The sequence below is a fragment of the Zingiber officinale genome, chromosome 4B (genome assembly GCF_018446385.1).
Source record: "Zingiber officinale cultivar Zhangliang chromosome 4B, Zo_v1.1, whole genome shotgun sequence".
Taxonomy (NCBI): Eukaryota; Viridiplantae; Streptophyta; class Magnoliopsida; order Zingiberales; family Zingiberaceae; genus Zingiber; species Zingiber officinale.
The window spans coordinates 107,607,246-107,633,062 of NC_055993.1; the positions used below are offsets into that span (position 1 = coordinate 107,607,246).

The window sequence follows — 25,817 nt, forward strand, 5'->3', positions numbered from 1 at the left end:
GCAAATCTAAGCTTTAATTTGATTTTATTTACTCCTTGAAAGAGTAAAATGTGTCAAGTCTTGTGGAATTGGACTTAAATTTAAATTGGCACAAATGCAAAAAGAAATACCAAGTTGAAAATTTGGTATTCTATTGAGGGGTTAAGGGAAAATTTAAACCTTAATCAAATTAATTACTCTTTGGAAGAGTAAGGTGTGACAAACCTTGAGGAATCACATTAAAGGTAAGTTGGCACACTTGGAGAAAGGATAAGAAATGTCTAGTTGAGATATTAGTATGTTCTTAAGGGATTAAGAGCAAAATTAAGTCTCAATCTAATGTTTGATCCTTAAAGAGAGTAATATGTGCCAAATAAATATTTGAGGATTGAACTCTTAATTTCAATTGGCACAAATAGAAAAGGGGTAAAAGAAATGCCAAATTAGGTTTTGGCATTCCTTCAAGAGATAAGCAATCTAGGACTTAATTTTAAGGTTTTAGCTAAGGTTTAAGGATACTTAGATTATCTAGATATATTTTATTTATGTTAAAATTCCATGATTGATTTCTTATTATATGTCATGACATCATATTTATTTTTGCATTCATTTCTATTATGAAAAACACAAAACAAAAATACCATGTCATGTCATACATACATCATGTAGCTATAGCATGCTTTTCTTTTGAAAATTACTTATTTTGATGTATGTCATTGATCATTATGCATTATGTCAATTTCCTTGTAATTAAGGACAAAAGGCATTTATCATGAATGATAAATATCCCAATTAGTGGAATTATACCAAATGACATTCTAGGTGAATGATCATAAGTCTTATAATGCCTAGATAGATATGCATGATCCCTTAGGTTAGGGTAAAACCAAATATACATCTCACAAAGAACTATAAGGTGACTTAAATGTGTTTTAATACACGTTAGACACAAGTGAGATGTTAGGATGGTGAACAAAATTCAAGATGTTGATTCAGTGTATCTTGTTGAGTTTTAGGTTCATCAAAACACATAGTTATGTGTCTTCCAATCATTGGGAAAACTAATGTACAAGTCATGTGCATTGAGTCCAAAGAACATGGTTGGATATTGGTTCTGAAAAACATTTTAAAATACTTTTGGAAAACCTTGGTGAAGACTATCTTTTGATAGTAATCATCATTGGAAAGTTAGACACAAACTAGGAGAAAACATTGAAGTTTTCAAGAGTTTTCGAACTTGTGTCAATATTTGAAAATAGGAAGTATTTTCATAGAAAATTATTTTTTCTTGATAAAGTATACCCTAAATAATGTCTACATGAATTTTCATGATTTTTAGAATTTTGTAGAATATTTAGGGAGTTTCTGAATTTCGTTGAAATTGAATTTCAGGAAATCAGAAACCCAATCGATTTGTCGATCGATTGGGATGGGTTCGATCGATCAGTCGATCGATTGGGAAGCCACTTCCCGCGAACAGAAGGGTATTGAATCGATCAGCCGATCGATTGACCCAGGCTGGATCGATCAGTGGATCGATTCAGAGGGAATTTCTGCGAACAGTAGCTTGCGGAATCGATCAATGGATCGATTGAAGTGATTTCAATCGATTGAGTCCTAACTTCAATCGATTGGGAAGTCTGATTTTGGCTAGAAAAGCCTGATTTCAGCACTTCAAGTCACTTCGAGTCCCGTTAACCATTCCAACCCCCTTGGAATACATTTGTATACATTTAGGGGGAGTTTTCATGTGAAAACAAGTATGGATTGATTAAAAAATACCAAAGTAAAGTTTAGGATAAGGTTTAGTTTCAATTCTGAATTTTAGAACCTTAAAACTTCAAGTTTTGATTTTCAAGGGTCATTAACCATTCCTAATCCTTTGGAATACATTTGTATACACTTAGGGGGAGTTTTCATGATGAAAACAAGCATGGTTTGGTTAATGCCAACTTAGGTGAAGTTTAGGTTGAGGTTAGTTTCATTATTGAATTTTGAACCTCAAAACTTCGAGTTTTGATTTTCCTAATTATTTAGGAACTCCAAGTCATTGTTGGTGCAATGATAGAAGTTTGACCATATTTTTAGGGGGAGTTACTCTTTGAAAACATAAAAATATTTTCAAAGACCTTGGAAGGTGGGTTAAACCTTCGTGATGAATTAATACTCAGGGTCGAGTATTGGAGAGCACTGGAAGGTTGATTATCTTCATTGCTAGGATGTTAAATGCTTTTGGATGAGCATTTTGGAGTAGATGTTTGCTCAAGGGGGAGCATTAGGTTCAATGAGGGGGATCAAACCTTCATTGGTAAAGTGAAAAATGCTCTTAGATGAACATTGAGAATAAGATTACTGCTCAAGGGGGAGCATTGGATACAATGAATGGGATTTTCATTGGTCAAATGGTGAATGCTCTAGGTTGAGCATTGTAGAGTCAAGTAGAGCTCAAGGGAGAGCTTTAGAGAAAATGAAGAGTATGTGATCTTCATTGTGAGGTTAACTCTTATGGGGAAGAGTTATTTTCTAATTTTGATGTGTGACAAAGGGGAAGAATTGAAGGTTAAGTTAGGCCTTCATTCATACTTTGTCATGGAAAGATTAAGGCTATGGGATTTAGCCTTGTGATAAAGAAGAAGTTACGGCTATGAGATTTAGCCTAACTTAGAGGTATTAACTAAGAAAGATTGTCAAACATCAAAAAGGGGGAGATTGTTGGGGCAATTTTCCTAGGTTAAGTTTGACCAGTTTGACTAAGCTTAAGTTGAGTCAAGCTTGAGTCAAGATTTGAGTTTTGATGTTTGACAATATATGGAGATTGCTAGGGCAATCGTCCAGTTGTGGAGATGGTCAAAGGGTTGATCAGGTTGAGAAGAAGACAAGTCAAGTAGGTCAGGGATGACAGGAGACTTGACTGGGTAAGTCCTAACTGGAGGTTAGGTGTCTGGAAGTCCTAACTGGAGGTTAGGCAGTGGAGAAGTCCTAACTGGAGTTTAGGCAATGGGAAAGTCCTAACTGGAGTTTAGGCATCTGGGAAAGTCCTAACTGGAGGTTAGGCAAGAGAGAAGTCAAGTAGGTCAAGGTTGACAGGAGACTTGACTGGGAAAGTCCTAATTGGAGATTAGGCAAAGGTAAGTCCAACAGGAAGGTTGGCAAGAGTGAAAATCCAAGTAGGTCAGTGTTGACTAGACTTGGTGGTGAAAATCCTGATAAGTGAGATCAGACAATTGAAAAGTCCAAGTGTGATCTTAGCAAAGGGAGAAAGTCCTAGTGAGGAGCCAAGCAATTGGGAAAGTCCAAGTGTGATCTTGGCAAAGGTTGAAAGTCCAAGCATGTGGTCTTGGCAAGGTAAGTCATAGTGTGACTTGACAAGGAGAACTTGATAACTACGATGAGGCCGAAGGAAGCTCCTGAAGGCAAGGCGTGAAGAATGGGAGATATCCGAGGGACGCAAGGCTGATGGAGGAGGCTAAAAGGCTAGTTCGAGGTTGATCGAGTGTGGTGTATAATGTTGGCCCTCGTGGGTGTTTTGATGTGATCAACCAAGTTGGTTAGGTCCTACTTTGTGTTTGATCCCTGTGTCTGAGTGTGCAGGAGCTTAGGAACGCAGGAAGTCGAGCGGAAGACGCAGCTAGCGAGAAGGACGACACAGGAAGGGAGCCGACGAGCTCGGTGCGTCCGAAGGACGAGAGAGCTGCAGAAGAGTACTTCGGTGGACGAGAAGAACGTGCGCGACGTTCAAGGGACGAGAAGCCGGACGGAAGCCTTCTCGAGGAAGGCCAGAAATTGAGTTTAGGTGAGCCCTATTTCTGTTGGCCGAATCACCCAAACTATCGGAGCATCGGAAGCCAACACAATGGAGCTGGAAAAGAAGCACAAGCTGGAAAACTAGCTTGAAGGCGCCTTCATGAAGCATGAAGGCGCCCTCAACATGAAGGCGCCTTCAAGCTTGATGAAGGCGCCTTCAACAGGTCAGATTTGACCGTTTGCGCTGCGGATAAAACTTTATCCGTTGACCGAGCTGGAGGCGCCTTGAACCTTGTTGGAGGTGCCTTGGACCCTCGGGATAGAACTTCCAGGAGCTATATAAAGGCCCCTGGAGCTAGGAAATAATCATTCAACTCAGTATTAGATTTCCTAGCAACTGTTGAGCTTTCTAAGTGTGTAAAAGGCTTCTCCGCCTTCAGAGAATGAGGTTTCTTACTGCACTTTTCATCGCCTTGGATTAACAACCGTCTTGGTTGTAACCAAGTTAATTCCGGGTCTTCTCTATTTCTTTTTCCTTAATTGTTTTATTTTCGTGTTGGTATTTTTGAGTTGAAAGTTTGAGGAGGGTATAATTTTTATTTGCAGGCAATTCACCCCCCTCTTGCCAGCCTCCGCTGCACCTACAATTGGTATCAGAGCCAGACCGCCTCAGAAGGGCTAACCACCGACTGAAACACAATGATCAAGACGATGGCCGGAGCAAATATTCATCCTCCAAAGTTCGACGGAGATTTCTCCACATGGAAGCGAAAAATGGAGGTATTTTTTAAAATTGAATTTGATATACTTTTAATAATGAAATATGGATATGCAGCGCCGAAAGATAAAGAAGAAAACACGTGGAGAAAGAAGGAGCAAGCCGATTTTGTCGCCAACGGAAAGGCTGAGTTCTACCTGTTCAGTGTTCTGCCACCTCAGGAGGTAAATCAGATCGGAAGCTACGACTCCGCGAAAGATCTCTGGGAAAAATTCCTGGAGCTTCACGAAGGTACCTCCGAAGCGAAACTAGCGAGGCGTGACATCCTCCGGACCCAGTTGACGAACCTCCGGATGAACCAAGGCGAGAAGGTAGTGCAACTCCAAGCGAGGATTAAAGAGCTGATCACGCAATTAAGCAACCTTGGAGAAAAAGTAAAGAACCGGGACTCGATTCAGTATGCGCTCAACGCCTTCCCCAGAACTCCAGAGTGGGCCTCCTTAGTAGATGCGTACTACATCTCTAAGGACTTCGAGGTAAGTACTCTAGAACAATTGTTTTCTACATTTGAACTTCACGAATCTCGAGTTGCAGAGCCCAATGGAGTAGAGAAAACTAGTCAGAACATTGCCTTAAAGGCAAGAATAAACGGTTCTAACTCCGAAGCCTCGGTCGACGAATCCAAAACGGCACTACTGGTAAGACGCTTTAATAAATTTTTTAAATCTAATAAATTTAGATCGTAGACAAAGAGGCATCAACAAAGAAAAAGGACGGTCTGTTGCTACAACTGCAACGAAGAAGGGCACATCAAAGATGACTGCCCAGACTTGAAGAAAAAGGGGAAGGAGAAAGAAAAGACAAAGTACAAGAAACCAGAATCATCCAAGCACAAGAACCTGAAGGTCACTTGGTCAGATTCATCTTCTTCTGAATCAGACGTCGAAACCTTCTCCGGGTTAGCGATGATGGCTAACCATCTTCCCAAAGATGACTCAAGCTCCGAGATGAGCATAGATGAAGGGGGAGGAACATCAGAAGAAGAAAGCTACAGTGAAGGGGGAGCATCACCAAGTCAGGTAAGTAAGGTGCGTAATCTAACCCCTACTCAGTCATTTCTATTTATCAAGTCTCTTTCTAAAGAGTTAGATCAATTAGAAAAAGAAAATGAACATTTGAAATTAGAAAATGAAAAATTAAAAGTTGAAATTGAGAAATTGAAAGATAATGATGCATGCCTAAATAGATTTCCAAAATCAAAAGTTAGAATTTATGGAAAATTGAATTGGTACATTAGAAATCATCAGGGTCAACTTAGAAGAGTGCCCAAGAACTATGTACCCCCTAAATTTTTGAATAATCCTGTAGGAAGGAACCTCTATTGGGTTCCGAAATCAGTCCTAAATAAATTTATTTAATTAAGGCTTTCAAGAGAGAAAATTAAACAAAGAATTTCTTTATGAAACTTTGTGTAAGGAAGTGGTTCTTGCTCCAATAACCAAGAAGGCCTAGTGTCTCGCCACGACCTGGAAGCTGAAATATTGAAATAAACTGTTTAATTAACTTTCTGAAAAAACATTAAACTTAAATAATGCTTTGAAAGTTTTTTTTTAAAAAAAATTCTAAAAATTCATTTTAGAAATTCTTTCTGGTAAATTCTAAAAAGTCATTTAACTTAGAATTTTTTTTGGAAAATTCAAGAAATTCATTTTAGTTTGAAATTTTTTTTGAAAAATTCTAAAAATCATTTCTACTTAGAAATTTTTTTAAAAAATTCTACAGTTTACTTAGAAATTATTTTTTTGTAAAATTCATTTTACTCAGAATTTTTTTCTGACTTAAGAATTTGCTAAATATTATTTTTACCCTGTTTTTACTGTGATCAAAGGGGGGCAGATAAAGGTACAAGTTTAGGGGGAGTTAGGAAAATGGAAAATTAAAATTTTTAAATATTTTTCTAAACCGAGTTGCAATTTTAATTATTACAAATTTATGCTTAACATGTTAGTTTAGTAGTTTTCTTTAAAATTACTTTTTGTTTATTTTGACCCTAACTTGAACTTGGGTCAATGCACATCAAAAAGGGGGAGATTGTTGGATCCCGTGGGTATTTTGATGTGATCAACCAAGTTGGTTAGGTCCTTCTTTGTGTTTAATCCCTGGGTCTGAGTGTGCAGGAGCTTAGGAGCGCAGGAAGTCGAGCGGAAGACGCAGCTAGCGAGAAGGACGGCACGGGAAGGGAGTCAACGGGCTCGGTGCGTCCGAAGGACGAGAGAGGTGCGGAAGAGTACTCCGGTGGACGAGAAGAACGTGTGCAGCATTCGAGGGACAAGAAGCCGGACGAAAGTCTGCTCGAGGAAGGCCGAAAATTGGGTTTGGGTGAGCCCTATTTCGGTTGGCCGAATCACCCAAACTATCGGAGCATCGGAAGCCAACGCAATAGAGCTGGAAAAGAAACACAAGCTGGAAAACCAGCTTGAAGGCACCTTCATGAAGCATGAAGGCGCCCTCAACATGAAGGCGCATTCAAGCTTGATGAAGGCGCCTTCAACAGGTCAGATTTGACCGTTTGCGCTGCGGATAAAACTTTATCCGCTGACCGAGCTGGAGGCGCCTTGAACCTTGTTGGATGCGCCTTGGACCCTCGGGATAGAACTTCCAGGAGCTATATAAAAGCCCCTGGAGCTAGGAAATATTCATTCAACTCAGTATTAGATTTCCTAGCAACTGTTGAGCTTTCTAAGTGTGTAAAAGGCTTCTCCGCCTTTAGAGAAGGAGTTTTCTTATTGCGTTTTTCATCGCCTTGGATTACAACCGTCTTGGTTGTAACCAAGTTAATTCCGGGTCTTCTCTATTTCTTTTTCCTTAATTGTTTTATTTTCGTGTTATTATTTTTGAGTTGAAAGTTTGAGGAGGGTATAATTTTTATTTGCAGGCAATTCACCCCCCTCTTGCCGGCCTCCGCTGCACCTACAACTAGGATGAGGCCGACAACTAAGATGAGGCCGAAGGAAGCTACTGAAGGTAAGGCGTGAAGGATGGGAGATATCCGAGGGACGTAAGGTTGATGGAGGAGGCTAGAAGGCTAGTTTGAGGTCATCGGGTGTTGGCCAAATGCTAAGCATGGATACCCAACAGGTCATGGTTGACCGGGAGTTGGGTTTGGGACCTTGAACTTGAGTTTGAGGCAAGTTCAGGGTGTTCAATTGATCGGTCGATCAATTGAACCAATGTCCAATCGATCGGTCGATCAATTGAACTAGTGTCAAATCGATCGGTCGATCGATTGGAGTGTGCTGCGAGTGTGGGATGACTCCAATCGATCGGTCGATCGATTGGGAGCATTACTCGCAAGCACAGAAGCTTTCCCAATCGATCGGTCGATCGATTGGGATCTACCAATCAATCGGTCGATCGATTGGGAAGGAGAAGCTCTCGCGCAGACGCGAAAGCACAGAATGGGTTTGAATCGATCGACCGATCGATTCAGATGGTCCCAATCGATCGGTCGATCGATTGTGAAGTGACTGTTGAGCAGGAAACGAGCAATGGACGGCTGGGATTGTGCAGATGTGACGTGGCAATCGATTGGGACTAATTTGGATCGATTGGGAGCACTGTATAAAGTCTGGGCGGAGCGTTTTCTTCGCTAGAACTTTACGTTCTTTCCTGCAACTCTTCTGCGACATTCATAGTGATCTTCTCCAAGCTTGCAACGCCAGTTCTTGAAGGTTCTTGGAGGCACGTCCAAATCAATAGGCGAGTTACAACAAGAAGAAGAAGCTAGGGTTAGGGTTTGGTGTACAAATCTTGTAAAATTTCCCTTGTATCTGCTTCTCTTTGTATTTGTCTTGTATTGTGAGCTTGTAAGGCTTCTCTGCCTTCGGTAGTTATCGTAAAGGAGTGATTTCATAGTGGAGGGTGCGTGGGTGTGTGGATCCTTGGACTAGTCACCTCTTTTTGAGGTGGATACCAAGTAAATCCCTAGAGTTAGCGGTGTTTGTGTTTGTATTGTATTTTCCGCTGCATATCAAGACAAAGCAAGCACAAGCGCGCGACGAGACGCTATTCACCCCCCTCCCCCCTCTAGCGGGCATTTTGGTCCCAACAAGAGCACCCGACCGGGCAGAGCAAACTAGCTGAGCAAGACAGAGTACCCGACCGTGTGAGCAGAGCAGCTGAGTTGTAGACCAAGTGACGCAACAACTCGAGCGTGCGAAGCGAGCGGTCGAGTGGGCTAAGCGAGTGGGCGGGTGAGTCGCAAACCAAGTGAACGATTGGGTAGTGCGGTCAGTTGGGCAAAGCAGCTCGAGTAGGCAAAGAGCATCCGGTCGGGCAAAGAATAGAGCAATTGGGCAAGCGTGCAGTAGGATGGGCAGAACAGCCAAGCGGGTAGAATGGACTGAGCCTACGAGGGTCGCAGTTTCCTTGAAATATATTGCCCCACCTTCGGCTATGCTTCGAGATTTTTCTAGGGTCATTTGTTTCCCAGGATACAACGGTTAACCGTAATTTCCACCAAGCACCGGTAGTCGTGGCGAACTGAGAGGTACCCAACTAGTATCACGGATACTCTACTAAGCAAGAGATGCATCACAGTGGAGGAGAGGAACGTAGGTGGAGAGCTTCAGCTTTTTGTGTGTGTACCCTTTTGCCTGTGGTCGCAACCTCCTTACATAGGAGCTCAGACCAATGGCAGCGTTAATAATTGTTTAATGATCATTATTCATCAGCTGTGAAACGCCAATATTTCACTCGCTACATTAATCTTTAATTTAATACATCTGTTACACCCTTAAATAAGTAGTAAAAAGTTTATATGGTAAAATGTTGGTTGTTCCACCTGGACAAATTTTGCCCCGACCGGTCCTGCATTCAGCGCGCAGGTCGTGCTCGCACATGAGTCAACTTAGTTCAGTACAATTCGGGGCCTGGATTTGCACCCACCTGTGTACCCACCGTGAGAGAGGGTCTCTCCCCATACATTTGTTCACATCATCAATGCATGTGAATCAATATAAATCAACCAATATACAAGTTCTAGTGTTATTAAATACTGATAGTCAATATTTGCAAGTCGTTCCTCGCTGATGGGAGTTATGCTCCACTTAAGTATTCATCCATAATCCATAACATGGTCGCTCCACTAATGGACTCCTCAATAATCGTACTTTGCATTCCATTTTATATTTTTCCATCAAATAGAGTATAAGCGTGTTCCAGTCGAGGATTGATATGTAATGCTATGAAGATCTATCAAATATCTTTATCTATGATAAAAGGTGATAACGTTTACTTGAGGCGGTCCAATATCACCTGCCCCGGTTAGATACAGACAGGTAAATTATGAGGGGCTTCACCCAGTAATAGTAGCTAGTGCATACACGAGATGAGATAACTTACGGGGCTTTTGTAAAATGGACAGCTCGATGCACAAAACTCCCGCCATGCAGAGTTCCGGGGAAAGATCCATTATACGCAATCTTACCCTACTTTTTGCAAGAGGTTGTTTTCAAGATTCAAACCCGTGACCTTTTGGTCACAAAGTAATAATTTTACCGTTGTGCCAAGGCTTTAAGCTTATCTGTGACAACACTACTAGTGGCAGAGCAAGGATAGGACGGGGAGGGGTCACAACCCCCCAAGAGTGGAGGAAGAGTTTAGGCTGACGACTGTTAACTAATCAATCACGTTACCTTGTGACATCACCTTCATAAGACAGGTCATCGTACATCTAAGAGATGCATCAATTCGACCCTCCCAAATCTAAAATTTTAGATCTATCCGTGAACACCACTATATGAACTATAAATTAATGAATAAAGAAATGTCCCCTGATTTAAAAAAACGTTGTTGACCTAATTTAGGGTTTTAGATGTCGGATTTAGGGAAAAGAGTGGACGTAATCAGTTAATTTCATCACTTTGTCTTTTATTTTTAACAAAAGTAAACAAATATTGATTAAAATGTTGAGCAATAACAGCGTGAATATTTGTCAGAACTGAATTCACTCGTCCAGATGAACCTAGCAAATAATATAAAAGTATATAAAAATAAATTTTTAGAATAAAGAAATTTTTGAAATGAAAAATACGATGAAAATAAAACCTATTTTTTCCAATTCCAGCAGCAAAATTTTCCTCTCTCACAAATCCCCTTATACCAGCCCATGAATATAGATGAAAGTAAATATCTCTCACAAATCCCCTTATACCAACCCATGTATATAGATGGAAATAAATATAAATAACATTAGACACACGGTATGATAAACTTAACTTAAATTGTCAATTTTTGAAAATCAATTCCTGACTATTATATCCAATAGAGAAATGATATTCTTAAGAAAAATTCTTAAGAATAGACACAAATGATGAGACTCACAAAAAGTGAAATGATAAATCCCATCATTTATATGTCTATCCTTAAAAATTTTTCTTAAAATTTTTCCTTAAGAATATCATAACTCTATATCAATAATATCATATGTCCGTCTGTCCTACGCCCTAAGCTAATTATGGTTCTTTGTAATTCCTTAATAATGGGTCGAACAAAGGTGCCACTACTTTAAAATAATCAATATTTACATTGAAATTTGGTAGCAGAACAATAATTTGATAGAACTTATCTTATTGTGACAGAACAACACAAAGTACGTTTGCAAAGTATAATAAATATTATCTATGCTTTAATTAAGCAAGAAAAAGAAGAGATTAAAACAGAAAGGCTTGCATTGTTCTATTTTGCCAACAGATGCACAAGAGGACGTCACATTTCATCATGTCTAAGGAAAACAAAAGGCTTGATATTTATTGCTTTTGAAATTTCAAAATCTAAGCCAATCGCAGAGGGAAAAAAATCGTCTATGTACTCTGATATCTCTCATTTGTAAAGCACCTTTCAGAATTATCTGAATTGGCTAGCAGCAGGCAACAATTACTGGACATGTCTTATAAAATCAGTTACAGGATGACCTTAATCAAAGACTAGCATCATCGAGAAGTTCCAGATGGATTCAATAAGTATGAGGGCATATTTTATGATGAGTTTGGTTTTGTCGTAGCTCAGGCCCTATAAAATTGTTGCTGGGAGATTTAACTGGGTTCAGGGGGCACTAGCTTCAGGCTTCGCATCCACTCGCAAAAACTGTAATCGTCAAAGTGAATGAAGCTGCATTTTAGCTTTGTTCTTTGCTCAGGGGTTAAGGTGCGAAGCTGAGGGAATCTTGCCTCCTGATTTATGAAAGGATGAACTTGGGTTAGCAATGAAACTCTTTATATAATTTTTCCTATGCCACAGACCCTTTGGAAGAAAAGGGAATCTTTACCTGCTCGTAAGGAGGATCCTTGTGTGCTGGAATCAAACGAGAAACAAAATACCGAGCCTGGGAGCTTCCCTCCTGTTCCAACATTGAAGTATATCAGTGTATGGACAGATCTCACGAAGCTACCATTGGTCATGATGGTTAGCTAACTCAGCAGTTCCTAGCCTAATATTTGCATATTGATTTGGAGAATTAAGGAATTTTAGAATAGAACGGAAAAAAGAAGATTAAAGACGTGTAGGAAAAAAATTTTCTGAAGGTAAGGACATTAAAAAGAAATGTAGAGAAAAACGAACTTTAAATGAAAGAATCCGAGGAGCTGGAAAGCGTTGCTCAGATAGTTCCTCAGCTAATGTTTTACAAGCTGCTAAAGCTGCTGCACTTTTTCCTTCTTGAGCTGCAAGCTCAGTACCCTGACATAAAGAACAACCAAAGGATCATGAAAGCTGAATGCACATTAGTGAAAAATTGGGAGCAATTTTATATACCAATGATGATTGAAAGTAAAATGAAAAAGTGATGTAAAGTAGAAATGACACCTATATGAAGCAATCAGAAGGTAGAATGACATGTGCAGTATATTTAGCTGAACTGGAAAGTAATTAAGAAACTAACATGTAATGAGATGTTAAACAACTGAAGCATTCAATAACAGATTGATAGATTATATTGGATCAGAATTTTCATGTTTACAAAGAAAAAGAGGTTGATTTTTAAGCAACTGAAGCATTCAATGACATGTGCCCATTCCACTGCAAGTCAGAAGTAAATTGAATATAGGTTGATTTTTAAGCATGCAAGAATGCAAGAAAAACAGAGAAACTGAAGAATTATAGGCATATTGTTCTACATTTTACATGTGCAAGCCTAATGCTGGAAAGAACATCATGGTGGAACAAAAAGGACTACAATATGATATTTGATAGGAGCACAATGAGTATGAAACTACATGATAACAAAATCAAATTGTTTCAAAGTAAACATGCAATTGAAAATTTATGTTAATCAATAACAATGAGATATGGAGATAATGCATACTTGAAGCTTTGTGCTTCCTTTACTAAATTCTAACAACCCAATATTCTTGTGAAGAACCAAGAAATCACAAGGACCATTTTACAATAATAAAAGCTGGCTAGATTAGGTGTTAGGTTGGCATAGAACATACAACCATAGTTGCTGCGTTGGAGCCAAAATAACAATTTTAGCAAGTAATCAATAGGCGTGGAAATGAACAAGGTATTCATTTACAAGCTCAAGCTCATTGCTTGGCTCGATAACAACACATTTTATAGTCATACAAAGTCCAAGTCCATGTTTGGCACTTTGTAGACACCTAGTGAGGTGTTGATGTGAGATGTCTTGTATGAGGTTTGGTTGGTGATGTCCCACAAAGTCATAAAGTTGTTAGGCACTTGGTAGACATCATATGATTGTATTTTGCATGTTCTTTGGGTGATAATACATTTACATTTCCCTAAAAAAAATTAAATAGAATAAAATATATACAATAAATAGCTCAAACACTAGTGAGCTCAACTCATTAAATACTAATAAATGAAACTTGTGAAGAATTTATGAACAAATTTAATTAACACAATATTTTAATTTTTTATTCAAATACATTGAAAAATACTCTATAATTTTTTATAATTTCAAATTATTTATCATATACTAGAAAAGAAAAAAAACAATGATATAAGCTTCATTTATTAAATCAATATTGTAACTAAATTATAAGAATAACAATACCTCTAGTCAAGCTAGATAAAAAGCTTAAGCTTGATTCGAGCTCAATAAAATTTTTAATAAACAAGAATAGACAATCTCAACAAGAAAATGAACAAGTATGAATACAATCAAGCCAAGCTCAGTGTTGGTCCATTGACACCCATAGCAGTGATCATTGCTTTAAGTAAATTAATTCATGTATACCTAGCATGCCTGTGCACTTGTTATACATATAAAATACGCAGAAGCATAGTTGTCATCTATGAAGAATATATAGGAAAACAAAAAACATATAGAAATGAGTTTGAACAATGAGTTTGACCCAAATAAACTCAGAATGAAATTTTAACAAGATGGCTCAAATTGTTAGACTATAATTACATCTATTAATTTAAAAGTGATCACCTTTACTACTCCTCCTTGCTTGTGTCAAATACTGATAAATAATGACTCTCAATATCTTTATTGATTATGTGTAAACAGTTTAAAAATATTCATATGCACCCATATCCGATACTCATAGTTGTCACCTTAGGGAAGGAAGCCATGCTCTCTTCTCCCCCTAAATAATATACTATGCATGCTCCCCCTTGGTGTTCTTCCAAGACCAAAGCTACAATATCTTCCGCCATATTATGTCTTTGGGATTTCCCTAAAGACATTTAGAATTCCCCAAAGATTAGAGTTGCATGTCAGCCTCATCAAAGCATTCCACTATACCCTGCACCACCATTAAAACTCCTTGCCTTCCCTTCCTCTAGATTGAAAACCAACTCTTCTTCTCTCCGTGCTTTATATATACATAACTTTTCAAAAATGAAAATTAACAAAAACTATGATTTTAAATCAAACCTAATGTAATTTTATTAGTTAAAAAGTTAAAATGTACAATGTTTAATTTTAATGGGCATTTTTCTAAATTTAACATTGCAAATCATCTCTTTCAGGTCTTGTGAATATATGTAAGGCCTAAAAAATCCAATTAAAAATGTACTGTTATTGACCATATTTTTTATTTTATCAAATAATTTTCAATGTTTTGAAAATATTATAGATGCACATATGTTAATGGAAACATTTAATTTAGTATTTTTTTAAACAAACATGTGCATTATGCAAATAGACTTATATTAGATAATTTGTAAATTATTTGTTAATTTATCATTTAAGATAATGTCCACTTGAACACAAGAAAAGAAATAGCCTTTTATATTTCCCTAGTACTTGGTTAGTTCAGTGACTTAAAAAGAACTACTTAGCACTAATATCAAGGAAACTAATGTAAGATTGGCAATATACACATATTTATAATACATTGAAATCATCAGAAAAAAGACCAGATTTACCAGCCTGCCTAACAAGACAAGTCAGAAGTGTAGACTAATTTACTCAAACAATCTGCTAAGCATTTTGACGTTCATAGTTCATGTATATTCCAACATGAAGAAAAGTCAAAAACTATTGAGAACATCCATCTCGAGACTAGATAAGAGTTATCTGACATGTTGCAAGAATAAGAATGATGTAGTTTGTGTTTGTCCAACCAAGAAAGTGCTGAAAGTGACTTACCAACCATATGAAAATATCTGTTCCATGGTCAAGGACCACAGCTGCATTAGATTGCATAGCAAGATCATATGCTGGTAACTCCTCAAAGGTACCTCCTTCATGATGCATCAGACATCGAGGTGCCAACATCCGAAGGGACAAATCAAATGAGGCATTCAAGAACAAGTTTCTTAAGACTGACCTTTCATCCTCATGACCAACAATATTTCCTAACAGTGATCCCCTTCTAAGATGGAATAAGCTTTCAGGAAGAGTTGATAACTCCCGAGGAAACTGATAAAGCTTGGACTTGGGTGGCTGAGAACCAAACTTTAAAGCAATATCCTTAACTCTTTCATCTACTGTAAGTCTCATATCAATAGCGTCAGAAGATGTCTTAGCATGCAAGAGAGCTCTCTTAGCAATAAGCACAGCAGCTACATCTTCTTGGATACTTCTAAGATACATGGATACACTATCCACAGTAGGTAACCTGACAGTAATCACTCTAGAAATGTCTGCTTGATATATATTTAAATAACGAGCTGCAAATTGGAAATAAACATAGTCATTCTTAATATCTCCTTTAGTTTCCATGGACAAGGAAAAGCTCTGTGTTTCTTCAACACTATGCATCTGGATACAAAATGAAGAGTCATTCTTGAATGTTTCATGTGAATCAGCAGTGGCCTCTTCTCCTGGCCCAATGACTTGAGTCACAAGAATATCATCCGAACAGCGTATTTCAAACAATCCATGTGAACCGGAAGCCCTCATGGATGCTCTTTGCAAGTTGACACCAAATGCTTCTCCAAAATCGTCATGAAGTATCAGTACACCACCAGAGCTTTTTGCTAGAGGCTGTAGAACAGGAATCCTAACTGGGCATGTACCTGCACAAAGAATATCCACCATAGTCTCATGTCGGAGTGCTTCTTGACCAAGATGTTCCATCCACTTCATAGCTGTCCTCTCCATGTAATCATAATTTGGATGAGAAACTGAGTGTGGAACTGATCCAGGTCCATAAGTACTAGGACCACCAATACAGGCAATGATTCTGCAATTGCCTCCTGATCTTTTGATGATTCCACGTGTCATATCAGCTGATGGTCCACGAATGATTGCTAGAGCAACCTCCACTGCTGTACCTATGCATCGGTCACGAGATGCTTCTGGAATGTTGAGTTTATACGACCTTAGAGATGAAAATATAGTGTGCATCACGGGAAGTGAAGCATGTACGGGTGACAAATAAACACCAGTGCCATATATGAGAGCTCTCAAAGATTCTTCGGTGGGTGATTTGTCACCTGGTATAACATCAGCTGATGCCACTGAGCCCTCTGAAAAATCATACACTGACACTGTCCGTCCATATGTTATGACACCAAGCCTTGTAGTGGGGGGCAGGGAGTCAACAAAAGCATGCAAAGAACCTTGGAGATGTTGAAGATGTGCTTCATCTAAGCATTCATCAATTACAAGAAAAATAGGTGCAGTCATTCTCGAGTCAGAAACTGGAATAAAACCTGGCCGTTTATTTCCTATCTGAACATAATCAATAGCTGAGGAAGAGAGTTCTTGCCAGTTTTGAAGATCTTCCTTACTGGGAACTATATATTCGCCATCACTGCTATTCAATCTCTGACATATTACACACTGCCACTGTCCTGATCCAATTAGAATTTCACAGTAAAGGTTTGCATAAGCCCCGCAACTTTGACAACGATAAGGTTCACGGTGTACAACCTCAGGACCAGGTGCAATTTCTCTCCCAGGGGAGACCAAAGCTCCAAAACCCAAGCAAGGCACATTTGCAAGTTTTTTACGCTTTAACACCTATCATGGGAAGTAATACTTGGAAAATTAGCTAAGGATGCCTAACCCTACCATAAGAACTTATTAGCTGAAGGGCAAAAGATCATATTCTTTAAGTTAATTTTGCAAATAATAGCAAGAAAGCCAATCCACCTTCTAACACATTTGATTGTACGAAACCCAAGTTAATCTATGGAAAAAGGTTGAAATGGTATAAAAGAACAAAGAGAAGATAAATAAACCAAGAAAAGAAGAAGAAGTAGAAAACAATAATACAAGTTGATAGGAAATTTGATTTACAGTATCACAATAAATACCTTGTGAGCGGAAAATAGAACATACGGGGACTCAAAAGTAGACTCATCCAGACCAGCAGAATGGTGCAATGACAGCTCATGGGATCCATTGGAATAATGAGGCGATGAGGATGTTGGTAAAGTAGATCCTGACGAGAATGGTACTGGTTGCGGGGTCGTTGGTGTAGCTCGGAAAGGCACTGCCGCTGGCCGAAGAGGTGGAGAGAAAAGTGGTGGTCCGGGAGGAGTGCTGAACTGTGAAAGGGGAGTGTTAACATGGACTCCGTCTCCTGATGACAGTGAGCTAGGCGTCTGTGACGATGTGCGAGGTAGTTGGTTTTGTTGGGGTGGCAGAGGAGAAAATGTTGATGGAGAGGAGAATGCAAGCGGAGTAGGCCGCCGTTCAGGTCGAGGCATTAGGGTATTAGCAGTGGCAACTGGAGGAGAGTAGCCCATAGAAGGAGGTGGAAGTGATGGAGTATCCATGGGTGCTCAAGTTCCTTTCTTGGCAGATCAAAATCCTGTCAGTAAGAAGAACAAACGAGAAACCTAATGATTATGTGGAAGAACAATGTTAACAAAATCACCACGACACCAATTGAAAACGGAACTGCAAAAAAACTTCTTAATGAAGATATGACGAGCTTCAATTCAGCAAAAAGATGGAATTCATAAGGAAACAAGACCAACCCAAAACATCAATTTATAATCAGCAGAAACAATGAATAAAGGCAAAACAAATAACAAAAGGAGCAAAACCAAAAGCCCGACGAAAACAACAAGAAAAGATCCAACTTTGCTACGACAACAGACGATCAAAGAGCGAGAATCGAGCAGAGGAAGGGGAAAAAAAAACAGAAATTCCACAAAACGAAAAGGAAACTAACCGATGTTTTCAGAATATAGCAGAAAACTTACTCGGCAGTCGTCAGTGAATGAGGGCGGAGTATAGAGACTCTAATGATTCAGTCAAAATCGCTGCGTTTCTCTCAATCTAATTCGATTGAGTTTACGGTGGAACTCGGAATCAAGGATCTGAGCGATTGGAAGGATTGAAATGAGGCATCAGACGAGAACCAAAGATGAGAGTGAGGGAGAGAGAGAAAGAGGGCGGGAATCGATCGCCAGCGCCCTCGTCTCTCCCTCGTCTGATGCAGCTGCAAAGGATGGAATGCCCGATCTAGGTCTCCTGCCTCGCAGCCTCGGTGTCCCTTGCCCGTGCTCGCTCTTGTTCGAGGGTTCAAACCGCGGGTTTGGGCGAATCCGAAGCCGTAAATCTTTTAGTACGGACACGGGAAAGAAACGGAGGAAATATAGGAAACAAATTTGATACTGACACCCATGCTATTTGTTATGACGACGAGTTACCGTATCTGTTTTTTATATTATCTAAAAATGTGTACCTACCAAATCACTCATCTCTTTCCATTTTTTTCTCATAATATTCATCCTTTTTATTTTTTTTTTTCAAAAAAAAACTTAATCTATTAGAATAATCTAGATGCCCTATATGTATACAAAAGTTTAAATTAAATTTATTATTATATTTAATATATTTTTGAGTGTGCAAGTATAGAAAAGTCTAAGTGGGATATTGACAAAGAGGAAAGTCCAAGTGTGAGTTTTAGCAGTATAAGTCCAATCATATAGTCTTGGTAACGTAAGTCCAAGTGTGACTTGACAATAATTGAAATTCCAGAGGTAAGGAGACTCTTGGCAAAGGAAGACCCGACAATAAAAACAAGACCGAAAGAAGTTCCTAAAGGCAAGACATGAAGGATGGAGAAACATATAAGGGACGTGAGACTGATAGAGGAGGGTAGAAAGCTAAGACTAGGTTAGTCGGGCAAGGACGAGTGATAAGTGAATATACTCGGAGGTCAAAACTTTAAAGTCAGGGTTTGACTAGTTGACTAGTGGTTGTACCGGTCGACTAGTACGGGCTTAGTCGACTGGTCAATCAACTGGGGAGCGATCAGAAAGTCTCTATTCGCTCAACCCATGTGGAGCTGTCAACTAGTGTTGGCATCAATCGATTGGTATCGAGCCGTTGGCTTGTAACCATCGAATTACACATAGGACGAGTCGACTGGTGTTTTGACCAGTCAACTGGTGGCGAGAAACACAGCTTGTGTTTTCTCCCGAGCTCGGGATGGCCTGTCATGGTTGACGAAATAGACTTGGTTAAAGTCTATTAGAGTCTTCCAAGTTCTCGTATGATCAAGTGTGTTTGTGCAAGGTTGTGGCGAGGTTTTTCCACCTACAAGGAGCTACTTGAGCTAGCCAGGATTTTTCGAGGAGTCATCCACCGACGGATCAAGATTGTCCACCTTACGAACAGCCGTGGAGTAGGAGTAAGCTATCTTCAAACCACGTTACATGAATGTATCGATTTATTTTCTTATTTAGTGTCTTCTAGGGTTTAGTTTTCTACTTGTTAGTTTTGTATTGGTATTCCGTTGTGCGCTAACAAGTTGTAGGAAGCAAATGTCATGGGTGATCGGCTATTCACCCCCTCTAGCCAGGCATCAAGGTCTCAATAATTGGTATCAAAGCAAGGAGTGCTCTTGAAGGATTAACCATCAGAAGGAGTAAGTGCTAGAGGAAGAAGATGGAGTCGGAATGATCATTAGGATGAGATATCCGAATCTCACCTCTATACGATCGAGATGATTTCGAGTATTGGAGGAAGTGGTTGGAGACTTGGTTCCAAATAGATTTAGACCATTGGACCATGTTGAAAGTTCTGTTCGAAGCTCCTACGAACAAGAAGGGGAAGTATCTCCGACCTCAGTATTGGACCAAGGAGCAAAGGGAGCAATTGGAGATGGATAAGAAGGTAACTAGAATTATATTAAAATTATTACCTTCTAATATTACGTCGCGTGTAGGTGAGTACAAGTGTGCTCATGAGCTATGGAGCAAAGTGATTGTACTTTATGAAGGCCCTACACAAGTCCAAGAAATAGAGGAACCCAAAGAGAAGGGTTCATTGGTCCAAGAGGAGGAGAAGGGTTCATTGGTCCAAGAGGAGGAGAATGACCAATCGAATGTGGAGACGAGCTCAACATCCGATGAGGAGGAAGAAGTGGATTCAGTCACATCTTTGGAGGAGGAAGAAGTGGAAATGTCCACATCTTCAAAGGAGGGAGAAGAGTCCAAAACGAGTGAGGAAGAAGTCATGGAAGCTCAATCTTCAACCTCAACTACCGAGAAGAACGGGAAAGCCCACATCAACTGCTTTGAATGTGGTGAGATGGGACACTACAAGAGCAAGTGTCCATTGCTCAAGAAGGTAAAGGAGGTAAACCCTAAATCCAGTAAAATTCTTTTGAAGACTAATGTGAGTTGTAGGGATTGTGCCAAGGAGAAGAGGCATATTCGATACTTCACATGTGATGAGTGTGGTCACTACCATACAAAGTGCCCAAAGAGAGAAGAGCTCAAGAAATTGGTGCACTTGAAGAAATGGGAGAAGAAGAGGAACTCAAGTCAAGGGAGATCTCCAAAGGTAAAAGGAAAGGTAATCCCTAATTTGAAGTTTAATCCAATTTCAAATTCCTTCATGCTTGTTAGGAATAATGAACATTATATACTCATACATAATTATGGATTTAGATATAATGATAGGAATAGAGTTAACAAAGTAGATAACCCTAGGAAATCATTTTTAAATGATAAACTTAAAAAGAAACAACATACCTTGCTTAAGGAGAGGAAGGTGGTTGAAAATCTAGGCATGAATCCCAAGAAGGGGAGACATATGCCAAGGAATGGTAGGTCTAGGAATGTCGAAAGTGGGCATGTTGATTATAGGGTTAAAACCTTAGAATTGAAAAATCAAGCCTTAAAGTCAAGGCTTGAGGAAATGGAGAAAGTCTTAGACATGTTCATTATTGGACCTAAAGGACTTGACATGTGTTTGGATAATCAAAGACCTAAAAATATCAAATTGGGTCCCTCCAAGACTAAAAGGAGGTCAAGTGGTAGGGTGACACATAATATTGGTAAGAGAGAAGTGATCAAGGGCAAGGGAGTGTCATCCAAAGCTCATGAAAAGAAATATGCTAGGGTGACATATGATTATAGTAAGGAAAAGTCATTTGAGGATAAGGAGAAATTAACAAAGGACAATGTGTCTAAGGTTAAGAGGGTAAGGTTTGTAGGCCAAGTGTCATCCGAGGTGCATCGAAGTGGCCTAGCCATAGTGGACGAGTCACCTAGGAAAGTGGCTAAGGTTAAGAGCTCTAGAAGGAGCTTAAAAAGTATTTTCGAGACCCATGGTCAATGGATCTCAAGCGGACCTTATTTAGGATTCTAGATAGGTCATGAAATGTGTCAAAGTGGGTTAGAGATGGACTTGAGTCTCTAATCTAGTTGGTTGGCATATTTGGGATGTGATTCATGCATGAAAATATGAAATGAGATTCATATTTTATGAAAATTAATTTTAGATGTATAGATGTCATATAAATTAATGCAAGGAATATAATGTGGTTTAGTATAGGCAAATATATTAAAATGAAATCAAAACTAGGACTTTAGGTCAATGATTAATTGAATCATTTAGATAGTTTTGGATTTTGTATAAATCTTGGGATTCATTATAAATATATATATTTTTATATATTTTCCTCAAGTAGATATTGGTAAAACATACCTCGCCACCAAATTTGAAAATTTTTGGAGGTCTGTAGAATTTATAATGCATTTCTAAAATTAAGTTCAGAATGTTATTTGGGATTAAAATAGGGTGACAATCGACTGATACAGTTACCAGTCGACTGGTAATATTGTTCATCGAATATAGAATGATTCTGTGAGTTTATTTCAATGAGAGCAGTCGACTGGACCTATGTCAGTCGATTGATACAGTTTGAAAATATGTTTCAGCAATATAAAATAACCAAAAGGATGGTGAACATGTATGTAATCTTATGAGAGATTAATACATAATATTTATGGTCATTAGAGGTTAAAGAATCCAATAATTGAGATATTATTGGAGCTCTTTTTGATATATAGTAAAGGGGGAGAGTGTTGGGTTTAAGTGGGAAACCTACACATCTTTGCAAGAAATCCTAGCTTAAGGGGGAGCTTAGGTGAAATGATGTAAGCCCCTTGCGGTCGGCAAGAGGGGGTGAATTTCCCTGCATAATAAAATTAACAAATATCTTTCTCAAATATTGGGCTAAAACAATTACTCACTTAATCAAAAGAATAATAGAATTAAAAAAGTATAAGATAAATAATTTTTACTTGGTTTGCAATCAGAGGGTTGCTACTCCAAGGAGAGTTGGATCACTATAAAGATCTTCTTCTTGAACAAAACGTCAAAGACGGAGAAGCCTCGTACACGAAAATGAAAGACAGAAAGAAACTCGAAGTACAAAGTGTGTTGTTCGAAATGGAGAAGACCAGAGCTCTATTTATAGCGCACTGATCAAATCTGATCATTTGTTGATGTGGCTCGATTCGGGCGCTCGGACCCTCTCCGAGTGCCCCCAACGTGGCAAAACTCTATCCTCACGCAACGGCTACGCAACACCCAAGTGATAACATTTTATCCATCTCCCTGCGCTCGGACTCGCTTCAAGCGCCCGGACCGTTAATGACATGGACTGTAAGCTAATCCGCAGCATTGAGGCACCCCCTGGGGCACCTTGGCAGTCCAGGCACTCGGATCAGTCAGCTTCGGCTGACTGGTCTAGCGCCTTCAGACTCTTGGGTGATTTCGACCAACCGGAATTGGGCTCACCCGAACCCATCTTCCGGCCTTCTCCTCGAGCAATCTTCCGCTCTGGCTTCTCGTCCCTCGGAAACACCGTGCGTTCCCTTCTCATCCGCCGGCATACTCTTCTGCAACACCTCGTCCCTTGGACGCACCGAGCCCGTCGACTCTTTCTCATGTCATCCTTCTCGCTAGTTGCGTCTTTTGCTCAACTTCTTATACTCCTAAGTTCCTGCACACTTAGACACAAAGATCAAAATACAACATGACCTAACTTGATTTGATTGATTATACCAAAACTACCATGGGGTAATAATCTCTCCTTTTTTGATGTAAGCAACCCAAGTTAAGTTAGGGTAAAACAAAACAAAAAATAGTAAAATAACAGTTGAATAATTTGCAACTAAAATAATAGGCATATAATTTGCAATAAAATACCTCCCCCTAAACTTAATCTTTATTCTCCCCTTTTAATAATATTAGTTAGGGTAAAACAATAGGCATATAATTTGCAATAAAATACCTCCCCCTAAACTTAATCTTTATTCTCCCCTTTTAATAATTTCTCCTTTTTTGATGTAAGCAATCCAAGTTAAATTAGGGTAAAACAAAACAAAACAAAAAACAGTAAAATAACAGTTGAATAATTTGCAACTAAAATAATAGGCATATAATTTGCAATAAAATACCTCCCCCTAAACTTAATCTTTATTCTCCCTTTTTAATAATATTAAAAATAGGAAAATTCCATGAAAATACATTCAGAAAAAATATATGAAGTTTAAATTTTGAAAATATGAATTTTCACGATTTATAAGCTAGTTTTGGAAGAAATAATTTGAAAATTAATTTTATTCATTGAAAAATTTAAAAAAAAAAATTGTAATGATTAAACATGATTATCCAAAACAGTGATAAAATCTTCTGAAGTAAACAAAATTAGAATACACAGTAATTAATGATTCTCTACAAAAAAAAAAATGTATATATGGAAAAATTACTTAAAAATAGTTTCTAAGCTTGAAAATTCATGAAATTTTTTTTGAGAATGTAAAATAACAAGTAATTTTGCAAAAAAAATTTAAAAATTAAATATTCAAGAATTTTTTAATATTAAAAATTAGTATTTTGATAAAATAAAATGCATAGGAAATTCAATGATAGTCAAAAAATTTTAAAAATATTTTCTCTGATAGAGAACATGATATATTATCACAAGAAAATAAAATTTTCAAAAATAATTCTGTAAAATCATTTTAGATAAAAAAAAAATATATGATTTTTGTTTAAAAAAATCATAAAAAATAATACAATGGTCAAAAAATTTAAAAATCTTTTCTACAGATAAGTAATGAAATATTCTTTTTTTTAAAAAAAATAAGATCAAATTAATTTCAAATAAAAATTATATGAAACAATTTATTTAGACAATTCTAAGTAAGAAATAAAAAAAAATAAAACATGCATAAAGATTTTAGTCTAAGTATGATTTTGGAACCAATATAGGTTCCTTCCTACTTGATTAACTAAATATTTTTTAGGAATAATTTTTTGTGATAATTTCTAATTTAGCCCTTATTATATCTAAAGTGTCAATTAGTCTTTGATAATTTCTAAAATTTGAAGTAATACAATTTGAACGTACAGAATCCTTCAAACTTTCTATTTCTTTCAATTTTTATTTTCTATTTTTATTTTGTTGAAATCTTCTAGTCGACAAGATTTTACTAAAGTTTCTTTTAGCTCTTGGTTTTCTTTTAATAATTTTTTATTCTTATTTTCTAATTGACAGGAATTTTTAGATAACATTTTAATAAATTTATATAATTGGTCAGGAGGAAGAGACTGTACTTGACTTACCTTTTAATCTCATTATCTGATGCTCTCCCTATAGTGTTGCTTTCCTCTTACATTGTTCCTCCTTCATCAATGCTCATTTTGGATAAGGTTGCTTCGTCATCTTCTTGGTGACTTGCTATCAACGCAAGTCCTGCATGAGCTTCAATCTCTGATTCTGACGACGTTTCGTCTCACATCACCTTTAGATTTTTGTGCTTATCCTGGGTTGGTCTTTTGTCCTTTTTCTTATTTTCCAGTTTTGGGCAGTTGTCTTTGACATGCCCTTCTTCATTGTAGTGATAGCATCTCACTTTTCCTTTTTTTTCTTTTGGAATGCACTTGATTGAATTTATTAGATCTAAAAACTTTTTAAACTTTCTTACCATAAATGTTGTTTCGTCACATCGAGAGATGTTTCAGAATCTGGTTCATCCATTTTTTCCTTTAAGGCAATGTTCTGCTTCGACTCCTTTAGATCTCAAATCTAGACTCATGAATTTCAAAGGTAGAAAATAATTCTTCTAAATTACTTACCTCTAAGTCCTTAGAGATGTAATATGCATCTACTAGAGTTGGTCATTCAGGTGTTCTTGGAAAAGCATTAAGCGCATACCTTAGAAATTTTGGTTGGTTATCTTTTTTCTCAGATTCGTGAGTTCGGTGATCAACTCCTTTAACTTGGTGTGCAGTTGAGGGACCGTTTCTCCTTCCTTCAGTCGAAGATTCGTCAGTTGGTTTCGAAGTAGATCTCTTCTTGTGAGATTGACTTTGAAGGATCCTTTGTGAAGCTCTAGGAATTTTTCCTAGAGATTTTTTGCAGATTTGTAGACTCTAATTTTGTTGACCTCTTTATGCTGGCAATACACTTAGCGGATGGAATTCTATTTTTTCATTAGCCACAAATTCAGCTTGCTCCTTATTCATCTAATTTTCCTCTTTCTTTAACTCACCATTGCTATCGGTAGGTACTGCAAAATCATTTTTTAAAATTACAAATATATCAAAATTGATTTTGAAATATACCTCCATTTTATTTTTCTAGTGTGCAAAGTCTCACTCGAACTTTAGCGGGCGGATGCTTGTTCT

The 25,817-nt window shown here is 38.0% G+C and overlaps 1 protein-coding gene across 1 annotated transcript; it reads right to left on the reverse strand.

Annotated features, from left to right (window-relative positions):
- Window positions 1–11,226: 11,226 nt before the first annotated feature.
- On the reverse strand, window positions 11,227–18,429 carry LOC121975960 (protein transport protein SEC23-like). The gene is made up of 6 exons (XM_042527903.1): window positions 18,080–18,429; window positions 17,183–17,682; window positions 15,066–16,886; window positions 12,062–12,178; window positions 11,769–11,840; window positions 11,227–11,673 (listed from the first exon to the last, which is right to left on the reverse strand). The coding sequence occupies exons 2-6, from the start codon at window positions 17,645–17,647 to the stop codon at window positions 11,536–11,538; spliced, it is 2,613 nt and encodes an 870-aa protein (XP_042383837.1). The 5' UTR covers window positions 17,648–17,682; window positions 18,080–18,429; the 3' UTR covers window positions 11,227–11,535.
- Window positions 18,430–25,817: the final 7,388 nt, after the last annotated feature.

Bases quoted from the DNA above. Each gene is read 5' to 3' on its own strand.
- LOC121975960 (XM_042527903.1), bottom strand. From the start codon at position 17,647: ATGGATACTCCATCACTTCCACCTCCTTCTATGGGCTACTCTCCTCCA. The intron at 16,887-17,182 runs GTATTTATTGTG...TTCCCATGATAG, and splicing joins TTCTATTTTCCGCTCACAAG to GTGTTAAAGCGTAAAAAACT. The intron at 11,841-12,061 runs GTTCGTTTTTCT...ATGTTGGAACAG, and splicing joins CTCGGATTCTTTCATTTAAA to GAGGGAAGCTCCCAGGCTCG.